Source organism: Nesoenas mayeri (genome assembly GCF_963082525.1).
Source record: "Nesoenas mayeri genome assembly, chromosome: 2".
NCBI classification, from domain to species: Eukaryota; Metazoa; Chordata; class Aves; order Columbiformes; family Columbidae; genus Nesoenas; species Nesoenas mayeri.
Window position 1 is genome coordinate 121,243,059 of NC_137543.1, and position 15,811 is coordinate 121,258,869.

At 38.5% G+C, this 15,811-nt stretch overlaps 1 protein-coding gene across 5 annotated transcripts in view; it reads right to left on the minus strand.

Moving 5' to 3' along the window:
• RBMS3 (RNA binding motif single stranded interacting protein 3) overlaps positions 1 to 15,811 on the minus strand; it is a gene marked incomplete at both ends in the record, with an annotated part of 435,160 nt that overhangs the window by 16,051 nt on the left and 403,298 nt on the right. For 3 of the 5 annotated variants that reach the window (XM_080338489.1, XM_080338487.1, XM_080338486.1), the window contains one exon: positions 13,083 to 13,262. In XM_080338489.1, coding sequence (XP_080194615.1) covers positions 13,083 to 13,262 — 180 coding nt within the window. The remainder of the gene's footprint in view (positions 1 to 13,082; positions 13,263 to 15,811) is intronic. The other 2 variants (XM_080338490.1, XM_080338488.1) reach the window with 1 other exon arrangement.

A 15,811-nucleotide genomic window follows, 5' to 3' on the forward strand; every position in this document is an offset into this window, starting at 1 on the left:
TAACAGGAGTTCTCAGTGAACTTCTCTGATCCCTCTGCTCCACTCATGCGAAAAGGAACAAATGCTGCAGAAGTGCACCTCAGCCTGTACAGGCAAGTAAGCAGGAGGGGGGAAAACCAGCCTGGCCTCTTCTAAATGCTGCAACCCAGTTGGAGAATTGTTCTCCTCAGAAGGATCTTGCAGAGTATCTATTTCCAGGCCAGGTTGTTCTTTCTCCTACTTTGAAACACTTCTGGCTTTGGCACACAGACTGGCTGGAAAGCTCAGACATCTTAATTTCGCATTGGCATTCATGGATTTGCAAAATGTTCCCTTTCTGCTTTCCTTTTACGCTCGAAGAAGAAAAAAAAAGATTAAGTGCTGTGCAAATATTTGCAATGGAGAAAGTCTTAACTGCACGACAGATTTTCTTTTCCAAGAACATGACAGAGATGACAAAGTGGCCATTTTTCCATCAAATAAATTTATATCAACATCTTTTAAACCGTAGGACTTTGCACGATTCACCTTACAAAGAAGGATCGCTGCTGACATACAAGTGTTATACTGAACTGCCAAGCCTCACTCCCAAAATACAAATTAGCAGAGTTAACATTTAGAAAGTGTAAAACTGGCTGTTCCTGAAGGTGAATAAGGGCATTTGCAAATTCCTCTCACTTAGTGGCTGATGTCAGGGACAATGAATTTAATCTTAGGAGGGAGGGGGGTGTGAAGGGGTGGTCTGCCAGCCTGTCCAGCTGTAACATCCCCTAATAGCCTTGAAGGAATTGAAATTGTGAACTGGAACAGCATCTGCTTAACTGTCATCCTAGCCTCAGGACTGGAACTTTTTGCTTGTTGTGAAGAACCATGAGAAAGACTACACAGAGCATGAAGATGAAAACAGAGTGAGATTAAATACAAGCACCAAGACACAGCTGTCCATACTGCTAGTGAACTCAGGGAAATATATAGGCCAAAAAGTATTTGACATCCATGATGCATTTTAGCATGAGAATTTGGAACACTGAGTTGACTGCAAACTTCTTGTTTACAATATTTTTCGTTATTACTACAGAGGACACATTATTACAGATTATTCAGTGAGAAGCAAATACGGTTCAATGCTAGGCACACTGAAGAGGTAAGGAGTAAAGCCAAATCTAACCAGAACAGGCAAAATCTAGTCATTTCTTACTGGGAAGAAGGGGCCAGTTGGTTCAGCTGCCATGACCAGAAGCGTTTATGGCAGTACATTGCGCTGAGAGTCTGGGCTTTGCCTCAAATGTCCTGCTTGCCTTAGCGGTGCAGTTGAGCTGCTGGGTTTGGAACAGAAGCTGCTGCCCCTGCTGCAAGACAGGCCACACTGTACGGATTTCATTTTCCTCGAAGGAAATTGAAGGCCTTGCATTAATTTGTGTATTTATTTAAGTGGAGCTATAAGGTTTAATTAATGTTCGTAAAACACTTCAAAAATCTAAGATGCAATATAGGTGCTGCTGATCTTATTTGTTGGTGGTTTTCTACCTCAGGATGTCTCTTGAAAGACTGGAGTCCTGTTATATTTGGGGGAAACAGCAAATGCTATAGATTCCCTCCTGTATCACTTGTACTTTGGGAAAAAAAAAAACCAACAAACAAAAAAACCCCAAACCAAACAATATTCAGCAGAAATCTGCATGATATGTGTAGGTGGAGTTAAAATATTTCCACGGAAACTCCACAGCTACATAAACTGAACTGCCTACAAAAGAAGTGCCTCAAACTAACAGCAAGTACTGCAATTTCTTAGTTTGCAATGGGCCTAACTCTGCCTGCGTAGATCTCTATGGACTAATTACAGGCCAGGGACACTAATGCTTTGCATTTCTGTGCCAGACTCATAATTGCAATCATACGTTACCATTCCTTGGAGCACACACCCAATATTGTATGCAACAAAGTAAAATTCCTAATATTAAAAATAAGCTCAAGATGATGCCATGACGCTTAAGCCTTATTTTTCTCTTTTGAAAATGAAAATACAATGCGGCGCATGACATTTGTACAGAAATTAATGAAAAGGAAAAGCGAATTTATGAGCTTTGAAAAGTGTAATTCTTTTCTTTGCCTCTGTTGCAGGTTAATTACTTTAAAGTTTTGCATCAATCATTTTCTGATTTCCAATTCTTTTATATTCAGTTTTAAACAAAGGACAGAAATTTCTGGAAGGTCACTGGTCTGCTTTCAATACTTCAGACATAAGCTATACAAATATAATAGGGAAAACTCCTTATTCAACCAGTGTCCATACACCAAATGGAAATTGTTTCTACTATTTCCTAGATGTCATAACACATAAAAAAATTTGAAGCTGTTGCTACTTGTATTATTTTCTACTTACTAATAAACTTTGTGTAATACAGTTGATCTTCTCGAAAGTGTAAAGGAAAAAATATATCCTTTTTCTTTCCACAAAGTAGGAAGCCACAATGAAAATAAAATACAATAAATTATGGCCATATTGATGAAGCAGTTGTTTGTTACAAGAAAACTAAAGTTTCTGAGTAAAGTCTATTATCTTGACAAGAAATCAGCACTACTATTAGCTACTTCGAAGCACCTGCACATTAAAAGAAAGGGAGCAAAATAAAAAGTTTTGAGCACCGATTTGGACTATGTGGATAGACCAGGCAAGACCATCCATAGCAATGCCATCATAGCCAAATTCTCAGTTTACCCTCTTATTATATTTTTGTCAGTCCAGCTAGCACCGTCAAAAATGGTAACTGAAAAAAGAACAAATAGAAATAATTTTTTAGCCCAGTGCAGCTGTTTGAGGTGGTAAGGGTTGGCAGCAGGGCAGAATCAGGCTAAACAGTAGGGGAGGAAGGGAATAGTCAGGTTGGAAAAAAAACAAACACAACAAAACAGTTTGGAAATGATAATATCTTTGGTCTAGGCTGCAAACCCCGTGTACAACAGTGAGAGAACACAAACAACATGAAGTCTTTGTATCAGCAAAATCAGTTTGTGTCATAGAAATATTCTACTGATTTGAGGGAAACCCCCACAAGAGAAACACTGAACACAAGAAAACAGGGAATTGAGGCTGGCAAATGCACAACAATTTGGACATTTAGATACTAAATTCTTAAGAAACTGGCTGTTGCCGTATTAGAACCAATAAAATTTAAAAGGCAAAATTCGGAGCATACAGGTGTGTCTATCACGTTCGAAAGCCATCACAAATCCCAGAGGATAGAGCAGTCCTCCACGGTACTGGAAAAGTATGTGCCTCTTTGAGATGCGATTGCTCCCCAGACCCATCCCGACACGATGCAGCACTCAGCTGCCACACAGTAGAAATCTGCCATGTTCAACAGCTCATTTACCTTGCTGGAAAAACAACTCAATTCAGCAAACTCCCAAATTCACTTGATGCATCTGCTCTCAAACCCCTTGTTACAGTTTAATGAAATGTGCTGACTGAGCTGTTTCATAGTAAATATTAGTTATAGCAGAACTCTCCTCTCGAATTGAGTCTTTCAGGAGCAAGAGGAGTCTACAGCGCCCTACCACTGACACAGAATCGCCCATAACTCACAAATAATAAAATACCATCTGAGGGCACAGAGGTTATTGCCATCAGCAGCTCCCTACAGAATTGTAAATCATTTGAACAAAGCTTACCCTTTTTTGAGAACTTCAGGCTGAAATCACTGTATATACAGGATGCCAATGTCTTACACAGTGTATGAAGACGGCACCTTTAGCTCCTTCATTTAACCTTGCTTCACAAGTGAGTGAACCCTGAAGGGGCTGCTCTTTCCAGATGAAAATAAAAAAGATACCACAAAAGCACTGGCAATTTGTCTTCAACCTTTGGGCTACCAGCTTGCCAACCCTCTGATAAGCCATGTGGATTAACTGTGAAAGGCAATGTCAGTGGGATAGGCTACGGTAAAAGGCACTGAAATTCAATGGAATATTATTTTTGTGGGCATCTGCAGGTCTAGGCCATTGCCCAATGCAAAGGTTATGCTATTTCCATCACTGTGATTAAAATACGAAAAATACTGAACGTTCTTCAAATTAAATCCCATTTCAACTCCATTGCATGTGTGTTCAATAATGTGGTGATGTGTTACCTTCAGAAACACTATAGCATCTATATATCTATATGTAGTGTTTCTGTCAATTCCCAGTGCCCCTGGAAGTGAAGTTTTGCCTATGGGAAAACCCTGGAAATGTAATTCAAAAGTTGCTGCTCAGAGAAGAAATATTTTGCTTAACAAAATGTACCCATCCATTAAAAAAAAATAAAAAAACAAAGCCAAAAGCAAGCAGTACACTTACTAATCCACACAACACATGTTGAACTCAATCAGTCTTAGCTCTTGATCCCAAATGTTTTTTTGTAAGTGAACACTGTCACTTGCATGACATACGTTTACTCTTTGTGTAAACTTCAGACATTGAAAATAACATGATATTTTGATGTACAGGTCTTGTCTGAGTCTTGGTATATGATGCTGAATCCTCAGTACTTAAATGAATAGAAACTAAAAATTAAATTATTATTACTCGGTTTGAACTGAAATAACAATGTTCCTTTGCAATGGAACACAGAGGGTGGAGATGAAAATAGGCTGATAGACCATTGATCTATTTTTGTGCCAATGGCTGAAAGTCCCTCCTGTGGATTTTAAGGCATTTGGCCCAGTTGAGTTCTACATGTCCCAAACAAGGACCTTTCCCTGATTCATTTCAAACACAAGCAGAGCTCTTAATATACCGGCAATTTCTGCAAGATATTCAAGTTATGCTTTCCCTATTTTATTTTCAGCTCCTTATTTATATTGTTAGTGCTGTGAAAACCATCTCATCCTTTCCATGGATGCCCTTCATGTACATACATTGTGTTACAAGCTACTGTTGTCCATCACCTTCATGCCCTTTTTTATGACATCTGTGATCGAAGTTGATACAACTGAAGTACCTCATCTTAGACAGAACTGATATTGTGTGAGGGACTGCAGCAGTGATTAGCAGAGACTGTGGTCATCCTTACATCTAATTGATCATGTTGTTCTTTTCTGTGCCGGATACAGCCCCTTCAAGGATTTCAGGACTTCTTGCTGTGCTTACGAACACTTGTAGCGTGTGGAGACATGACCACAGGATGGTTTCCCAGCTCTTGGCAGAGAAGACCAATGGAAGCACCAAGTCTGGGAGACAATTCTTGCTTTTTACATGATCACAGTTCAGCAAAAAACCTGCACCTCTCTAAGATCCTCAAACTTGTCTTGGGTTACAGAAACCCCACAGAATTTGTCTGCACCACTGATAACTCAGATTCATTACTTCTCTGGAAAGCTGCAGTCATTGTTTCTGTCAGAATCACCCAAGTCTACTTTAAACACAGACAGGACAATAAAAACAAGTGTTGTTCTAATAAAGAAAAGAGTTACAATCTTAATTACAAAATTGAAAACATACTTACAAAAGAGAAGCACATCAAGAAAATACAGATGATAGACCTGACTTTTGTTCTCCACCTTTTACTGAGTTTGCCAGTCATAGGTGTGGCAAGGATGTTTCAAACTTGGAATTATTTTCAGATGTTTTTAACCTATTATTTGTTCCTCTTTTCTGCTTCCCTGTCTGTTAAATGAAGAGCCTCTTTCAGTTAAATAGTATACAAATCACTAAAACCAACCAAATGAAACTAAAATAACCTTATGTCCCGAAAATCTACCCTGTTATTTGTGGCATCAGCACCATTTCACATGAACATGTGTGAACATGTACTTTTTACTCCTAACATTCAAAGTTTTTAGGGGAATGACCTACTAGTAGCTAGCAAAAAGAGTTCACAATCTTGTTTCATCTCTAGCAGACATAGGAACAAAAACTTCTGGGAGCATGACTCAACTCAGCAAAGGTGAACCTTCTGGGGGCAGGATACGCTGCAGATTGCTCGCTATATGCCAGATACTATAAGTTTATGGGTTTTGGTTTCTATTTACTATTGCAAAATAAAAAAAGTTCATTTTATATGCAGTTCATGGCTATCAGTAAATACTAAACGTGCTTGGGAAGCCGCGTCTTTGAACTACATTCCCATTGTCCTTCAAAGTATCACCAGGTAGCACTTTTAGAAGTTACAAAACAGAACTGCAGCAGCCATATATAAGAAAATACTAGAGAAACAAGACTAAATATTCTGGTTCACAGATATGTGAAGTCTGCTGCCAATTAATTATAGGAAAGACATTTGTCTGATGCTGAAAATGAAGTTATATTAGTTATGGCTCTTTTGGCTGATACTTTTTGTTCTGCTGATCCATCACCATTGCTTTGTGTTGATTTAACTTTTTATCACTACAGTCAGGGAGTTTGAGCACTTCTCTGAAAGGGAACCTGGGCTGATGTCACTTTGAGTCAGTAGCTGATACCTCAAAAAGAGGCAAAGAGTCCTCAACAAAAGAACTTGTTCATTTGCGGCAGTGTCATGTGAAGGTAAAATTTAACACGGAATAAAAGCTACTGACATGCTGGGCTCACATGAAGGGCTCCTTGAACTGAAAAATGGAATTCCCTCTGTCTGCGTTTATCTCCTTTTACACCCCCCTTCTCTGCCTATGGCATGCAATGGCTTTGAAGGTAGGCATACCTGCACATAAAGGCAAACAGTAAGCCACTACCAGCAAATGGTAGAAAGTACAGCTGAGTTCAGAAGAAAAGGGAAACACTAAAGAAATGGGATATGATAAACTCTATTCATTCAAAAAAAACCAGCTAACCACAGCTATGGTCAAATGTAGACTGTGGAATCCATGCTGAGACAGCTGATCAGAAAGAGCTTCCTCTATAGGAGGGCTGATCAAACTAATTCCCACAAGAGTCAGTGGTACTTGAAGAAGGTCCTAAAAGGGAAAAGATCACATCTCTCCTTATTCACCCTAACAGGTGTTTGGCCTATATACTGTCAAATTGAGAATTTTTCCATCCTGCTGTTGCACCTGCAAATGTTTAATTATAGAAACCAATCTATATATATTATTTTTTAAGATTGGTAAGCTATTTGTCTCAATAATATTTAGTGGCAGTGAACTCGGCAAATTGGTTAAATGCTTCATCAAAAGTTATTTGTTCTTTACTGACTGTTTGGAATCTCATGCTGTCCAGTTGCACATTGTCCCTTTTTTATCTGAAATTATGTACCAGGCAAATTGGAGCTGCCTTTCAAAAGGCTGCTTGGGAAGGAAGGTGCAGGAGGAGTTATTTGTTTTTTATAAATCTCGAGAGAGCTTATGTTGTTCTTCTCCTTTCCACCCAGATTAATTTCTCCTTAAATGGATCTCCTGCCACAAACAGCTCCATGTTGTTAATCACTTGCATTTGCCCTGTACTTTGGCTCAGTAAATGAACAAGGATGATCTTAGTTTCAGCGTGAACTAAGCTAATTTCATTTGCAATTGGTTCAGTCCTGTATTTTCCACACAAACAGTAACTGAAACAGTCAGTCAATAAACAAAATAAAAGAGCTTCAAGATTAACACCTGATAAAGTGAAAGGCACAAGCCTGCAAAGAAACTTTGCTCCTGTAACTCTCCAGGGGCCTTGCAACATACAATTAGAATAACAGAGAGTGCTTTTTGTAACAAGGATCTGAACATCAGGGGAATGAGATGATGTTTCAGCTTCATGTAGCTGTAATATGTGCAAATAGAATTGCAGATTAAACAGGAAAAAAACAACCCTATCTAACAAAGCAGTTATTCTGCTGAGGCCTTTAGGTGACATTTTAAACCACTGGTGACCATGGAGTGTCCAAAGGAAATAAAAGATAAAAAACTTATAACAAGCTTGTTGTTCCATTGAAAGGTTCTGGAGATATTATCAAGCTCTGCTGGCAACAGAAAGAACTAACAAAGTGAAAGATAAGACTGATGTACCCACATAACAAGCCTGTTATTCCACTGAGAGATTTCTGGTGATACTATAAACCAGGAAAGCTGAGTTAGGGATATTTGCAGTTTTGTCAGAATTCCACACTACATCAGTGCAGTTCTTCTCCCTGCCCACATTTTTAATACAGAGGTATCTGGAACAATTAAATACATTTTTTTGATGTTTTTTTGTTTGTTTGCTTGAAAAGTGCAATGGAGAGCTTATTTTGTAAGTTGTCTACAGTGTTTCTAAATTAGAAACTGAAAGCTGAGTGAACCATCTGCAAGCGTGAAGAACAATTAAGCAGCAGCACAGTTGAGCTAGCAGTTTCAGTAAAAAACCTGGCTTCTACTCACTCTCCCATTGGCGTGGGCCTCAAAAGTTTAAGGTGAAACGAGCCTACGGTAAGGCAGTTCCAAAAGAGAGGGAAAAGGAGCTGGAATTACCTCTCTGCCAAAGAGGACTAACCAAGGCTGCCTCAATTTGTTGGATGAACCTGGAACCCAAGCAGTATCTGAAATGGATGCTAACAGCAGGGAGGGGAGAGAAACCTGGACCAAGAAAGTGCAGAACGGAAAAATTCCTTCAGGAATGAGCAGCAGAGGAGAAAGAAAAGAGTGAATCTTCTTTCCACTGAAGAGGCAGATTATTGTTACTCATGACGGCAAATCATGGAAGTGCCACAATAAAAAGGAGTCAAACAACAGGGACTGAAAGCAGCAATCAGACTGCTCAGTTTTTATATTTCTAAAGGTTTTTGTGTTATATCCACTCAGGCATCAATCACAACTTTATTAAACCATGAAACAGATGTCAGATCAATGGCTGTATCGGAAACATTTTGAATGACAGGCTGATGATGGAACAATTCCAGCCTCCATACATTATTAAACACATACTAATGCTGCTCTTTCAATGCTATCCTTGCAGACTCACTCACTCATTCTCTTCTCTCTTGATGACTCCTTTTTTAAAACAAGACTTGCTGTAATAAATAACAATAAACTAGTAAACAAAAGAAAAATTTCAAGGTTAAAACCGGTTCTTTGCCTTCACAGTATGCCTCCTGGCATTAACATTTTGTTCTAATGCAATTGTAGGAGCTGAGGCTGGGTGTCAGCCTTAATCAGAATATTCAGAGTTATTGCCTTTTTGCTGTAATCTTGACATAATTTAAGATTAGGTTTTCTTTACATATTTGCCCACATCCAGTGCACCCATGTAAATACTTTCTTCTCTTTTTGAGTGAAGTATGTATGACAAATACATATAAATATGGCAGAAATTGTCCCTCTGGCAGATTCTCTGCTTAACTCCAGATTTCAGGCAGATTTGGGGAGGTGATCAGAGGAGCACACTTGCTTCTCAATTCATCAGTAACATAAACTGTATTTTCACTGGCACAAATCAATTTGGTTTTCATAGAGGCAGAAAGGAATTATGTTCTTGGGGGATGAAGCACAAAGCACAGTAACTGGGAGATGCACATCCTGTATGAAATTCTCTCACAGCACATGAACACAGGGTTGAGTTGCCACAAACTGCAGACTTTTACCTCCTTTCTTCCCTCCATGCCCTTTACCATGCTTTGGGCTGGAATATTTGCTGAAGCTGTATGTTTTTATGAGATGGGCAGTGAGATCAAGTAAAGACAGATTTTCAGGTTTTCACTTGAACTGGCATCTTGATAGTCTTAGTGCATCCTCCTGATCAGAGGAGTGCTTCGTAGAGCAGAGATGTCTGATTTTATGCAGACAATTCAATAATAGATAAGAAATAAAAATGTTTAAAAAGATAAACAAATAAAACTAAATACACATTCTTTGGGGGTTTTGGAGAGAAATAAAACTTTTCATTCCTATTCATGGCAAACACTTTCCTACAGAAAATCCTTTGTTCTTTTTGGGGCCAGTAACTGAAGGCTTCCCATGACACCAGGGGAAGGCAGGTGGCTGAGTGGGGCTGTAGGAAAACTGCTCTGGTTTGGCTGCTGGATTGGATGTTCCCAGCTGGAAGCAAGCAGCCGTGCCGGCATTTAGCCAGAAATGCTCCCCCCCGGCCTGGTGACTAAATAATCAAGTGCAGGCAGGGCTGGAGGCAGCTGCCCCTCAGATTCCCATGGGGTTCTAACGTGTGCTTCAGGGCTGAGAGATCAAAACTCAAATCCAACTTTTCGTGTTGGGGCAGGAATTGGCAGAGGCCGCTCTTACTCAGGTAATTCGCCTCCCCAAAGGGCTAAAGAGTGCTCCTCTGTGAAGGGGCTCCCCCCTGGAGCTCCAGCCTGGAGAGAGCATTTTAATCTTTTAGAGAGCATCAAAAGGTAGAGTAATTCCCACAGGATATAAGGCATGCAAAGGCCTTTATGCTATTTCTCTAGCTTGCTTGCTGAAGAATAGATTTTCTGCTGAAGTAATATTTCAAAAACCCAGCATTCATCCTGAATTGGGCAAGTTTGGAAGTGGGTTTGAAGTCACCACTCAGTTAAGTGACCACAGAGGTCTGCTTTGCCTGAAAAAATATGTTACGTTAATTAGTAAAATGACTTGTGTAAGGAAGTGAATGTATTAAATACTTTTAATAAAAACTGCTTTGCATACTGCAGGCTTTTAAATTAAATTGGGACAGTTACAGTCGACACCGAGCAGAATTGTTTGTGACTTTTTGGCTTGTTTGCTTTAAAAAAGTCTGTCTGGTTTCTTGAAAGATAGCTGGTGGCTATCAATGGTACCCTGTTGCACAGTTTTAAGGATAAAATTAAAAGTATGTTCACAAGAGAAATGTATAGTTTATGTCTTATATCTCCCATAAACTTAGTCCTGTTGAGGTACCTACAGTAGCACATTTTGGACTTGGCTCAATTTGTCATGGTTTATGCTTTCAATACTCCTCTCTCTGGACTGAAATTCAGACTTCAGAATAAATGAAGTAAAAGTATCTCTAAATAAATCATATCTTTAAACAGGTTGTCTATTTTCCCCACAATTTTTTTTGCTGTGACAGAACACCTCTGGAAGATTCAATTTCAAGTGAGGATGGATACATCCAACAAAACTGCTACTGGCAGCCCAAATCCTAAAGTTCTGCCTTTAATTCCTGGCAGGAGGAATTCCTGATGACCTCCACGATTATCCTGCTTACATGAGGACTTTAGCGGAACATGGTGCTGTTTGTGCTTTTACGAAAGAGAAATCCTGTATGTGATAAAATTGGGTGTCATTTGAGATTTACGAAAAGCCTACGGATATTCTAACACCCATCAATCATTTTGTTCTTTCTCCCTGTTTAAGTTTTCTGTAAATGAGTTAAGAATTTTCAAGATAGTAAACATAAACCTATATGGTATACCTCTGAATGTATTTCAAGAAGTTGTCACGGAATGCTCTGACCTTGAAAGATAAGATTGTGTAAAGAGCTAGGAAAAGGAAGGAAAGACTTCATTTACTTTTGGTCGCTGTAAAATAAATTCAGGATCCTATTATCACCCACTAGATCATCCATTGCCTATAACAGTCCTTTCCCTGCCTCTCCAAGTGGATTTGTTACTCTGGACTTATTATGAGCATTGCAATAGTGGACTCAAGTTGGAAGAGAACATTAGCTGGGAATTTTCTAGTTTGCATTAAAGATTGCCAGAAAACGAGTGCGGAAGACAATGTCTGTAAGAGTCATGGAAATGAAAATGACAGATAGAAGGAAAAATTCTTAGGAGTTTCCTAGCAGCACAACCAGATTCATTTTCCATTTGCTTGCCTTAATTTTTAAACACACTTTTGAATCACAGTAATTAGACACGCAGAAATTCTCACTAGCCTTAGTATTTCCTTAAATTTCATCTCTCTTGAGAGGGGAAAAATGCTTACATTAACTTTGAGGTGTAATTCATGCTTCTTTTGATTATTGAATGAAACATTTAAAATAACAGGAATAAACAATGAACCATCATATTCTAGTTGCCTCAGAAAGAAATATATAGGTTTTGCAGTTTGGTTGTTGTTGTTAGAGAGGGAAAAGATACCAGAGTTAGAATTAAATTCAACAGATAAGAAAAAGGGAGAAGAGAAGACAAAGACCCAATACAGTGAGTTAAATATCTCTGTAAGGATGAGACTTTTTTCAGCACTTTATTCAACTAAAGAAAACAAAACAAAAGAAACAAAAATATCCCACCAAAACCCAAACCCAAAAACCAAACCCAAAACCAACAACAAAAGAAACCAACCAACTAACCAACCAACCAAACCTCAAAAAACGCCCAAACCAAAACCAAAGCTGGAAAACTGTGCTCCCATAGCTTAGAATCAAGTAGTACAGTGGTGAAATAGAAAAAAAGAAAAGTAAATGTATAATAGATCTTTCATGTAATTATTTACGTAAAGCATGTGTGTGCTAAAGACATACAAATGGAATGTTTATGTGTGCATTTTTGTAAAAATATACATGTACATGCAGCATGCACACATTCATATATGAAATCACCATATATTATTGTGTGTAAGCTGTTGTATTTTAGGAACATTTCTGAGAGTTTTAATAATTATTATTAAGAGTATTTTTTGCCTTTCTCTGACTCTGAGGGAGTTAATTGAGTCTGACTTACACAGCTTAAGAAGAAAATAATTGTTGAAATATGCATGTTTAAATATACTGGAAACACAGCTGACCTTGACCCAAAATCACATTTCTGAGCCTGGAGCAAAGCAGGTGAGTACTGGATTCTACCACGAGGCCAGAACTCCCATTTCCCAGTGCTATAAAACCTTCTAGATTGACAAGCAAATGATTTCTGATTAAAAACTAAATTGATAGAGGAGTACTTCCATATGTACATGACAATTAGTACAGATACTTCCTGCTAAGTACAGAGTAGCTTTTGCTGACTTACTGTTTTACTACTCATACTATTTTGTCTTTTCTGTTCTATAATACCTCATGCTAACTATATGATGGTTTTAGAAACATATCTATAGATACATGTGTGCGTGATGTAGCGATATGAGGATATTGTTTATGTGGTACATCATGTTTGAGTCATGATGAAAGGCACTTCCATATGTTTCCCCAGACAGGGCCAGACATCTCTGGACATGGAGCAAAACCAAAATAAACCATGGCAATATTAAACCGCAAAAAAGTGAAGCACTGAAAACCCAAGAGTAATAAATTACTTGGAGAAACTCAGTAAGCAGTAAACATTTTGCAATATAGACTGTAAAAAGAACAGTGTATGATCTTACCGTTCCTGTTGTGCCCAAGGAAAGGTGGTTCATCTGTTGGGTCAGAGGGCCCATCATGCTTGCTGGCTGCATTGACATAGTGTGGTCCATTGTTGGTGTTATCACAGCACCCTACAAACACAAATCATTTACACTTTAACATTTCACTTATAAAAAAACCAAAACAAAACAGCACTCTCTAAATGAATGAACCTGGCTGAACACTTGACATGAATCTTAAAAGAGACTAATATATTTGTCAGAGGAAATATGTTTTGTTCCTACTGACAACCAAGCTACACACACATATTATTTGTACTACTAATGAGGCCATTTTATGTCAGTTCCAATTAAGTGTCATTTTTTACTTCATTGCTTCTGACAAACAAATACATATGTTCATTCAGTGATGAATGCTACTGTACATTGCAAAATGCATGTAATTTCTATTTTTCCATATCCTATATAGAACAATCCTACAGATAGAACACATATGTCCTCAATTTTCTCTGACTTGTAAAACCTTCAGTCTCTGAGATCTTCAACCTATTATGGCAATTATCTTGGATTTTTCCAGTCCCAATTAAGAACTCTTACTCATGACATTTTAGAGCTGATTAAGTAAGACTAGCTATTGACAGCGAGTTTGGTAGTGACACCCATTTAAAACACATACACAGCGTTTAAAAGCATTTTTCTTCTCCGCATGAAAAACAAAGACATTAATAACAAGCAGCATATGAACTAAAGCAAAAACAAGACTGAACAAAAATGAAACAAAAGACATGCCAGAGGAGCACTGGAGAAAGCTCCTTTGCCATTCATATTCCTTGTTTTTTGCAGTCCCAGTCCCCAAGGTCCCATGTTGGTAACCTCACGCCTTAGTGAAGTGTTGATTCTCTTCATTTCTATGGTGTAAAATGCTCCTTCCTGTGTTGGTTAGAGAAAGTCAGAAACAGAGTGGTCTGCTCTTTACCTTGCAGATAGTGAAATAAGAAGGTATTTTCTATTATTTATTCATATTAAATAACAGCTTTACTTTGTGTGCATGTATGTGTCTGTGCACACATCATAAATTTGCACAAAAAACATCACAACGTTACATCTGTTAAAAAGCACAAGAAAATGTGGATGAATTTTTTTTTTAAGAAAATTGGCATTTTTTCCATCGAGATTACTGAAAAAATCCACCTATAAGCAGGAATCAAAATAAACTAGTTCCAAACCCCACAGCACACCTGTTCTTAAGTGTCTGTTTCAGATTAGCGCTATGTGACTGTATTGCCAAGAATTTGTTTAGAAGCAAAAGATCTCAAATTTTCTGTTGCAAATAAAAAATAAACAACAACAAAAAAATGCTGAGGAAGTACCAATTCAACGTTTTTCACCTTCCAGCAATATTTTGTCTATGCACCTCCTATCTGAAAAGCCCAGATTCTGCAGTCCCTGTGAACTCATTGCTTGCATGCAAGCAAAGAGGAGGCTCAGCTTGGTCAGTCCTTTTTGTAACACCTGCAGCATATGAAATACATACACATTTGTTTTATGTTGCATAGTGGATTACGCTTCTCGCACTGACAGAGAGTCCCTAGAGAAATTTGGTAAATTACAGAAACTAGCCGCCACATAAGATCTGTCATGCTTCCTAATAAAAGCTTATAAAAGAAGCTGATCAGTGTGCAAGTATCAAACCTGCAATGCTTGCAAACACTTTTGCCTCTTTCTTGGCTACAATAATTTGCATTGCTTTTACACGGATACATGGATTAGCCTATAGATTAACTCATTCGAATGAACTACGCTGGTGCTAACCTTCTTTGTTGGCACAGGTCTTTACAACTCAAGATATAGTCACAAACTTTCACCACAAAATTTCTTCTAGCCTAGAAGGGTTAACATTTTATTCAAAAAGCCCTTCTTTTTTCCTTACATGACATTCTTCTCTTCAGTGCTGCTCCTCTCTTTTTGCTGAAAAATATCTACCCCTTTTGCTTAAGGAGCCTGAAAGCAAATCTGCGGGTCTTGGGGTTTGGACCTCCACCTGCACTTTTTAGTTACGGTAAGAAATCACGATCTTTATTTCCAGAACGATCCACACCAAAACTCAGCATTTTACCTGTACCGAACCATAAATGCCCAAATAAAATTTGTCAATCCATAAACAGTTCTCAGTTCCATCTACGAGCAGTTTTCACCTTTGGCTCAGAGATGAACAATTGCCTCAGGGTTTTCTGTGACAGACAAGGTGAGCTCCTACTTGTGACGTGTGAAGGGGTAAGCAGAAATTCACTCCCGTACCACAGTCTCATGCAGTCCCACACTGCCCACAGTAGTGGCTGCAATTAATTTAGGATGTCCCAAAGCCCTACAATACCTAGCTTTCTTTGCGAAGATGTTTACTGCAAAGGTGTGGTTGGAGGAACCTGCTGTGATTACAGATGCGACACACTGATAGCTATTCCTGTGTATAAATTCGTGAACCTGAAAATCAAGAGAAGGCAGTGGTGAAGGAAGTCTTATGATTCAGTGTAGCAAACACAAGTGTCAGACACACAGTGGAAAAATCTGACAGCAAATGTCTTCCAGGGGCAAGACAGTTTTTGAAAATAAGCTATTCAAAAAAAAAATGGACTTGAGAGAAAATATATCAAAGACAAAAAAACTGCTCAGAGATAGTAAAC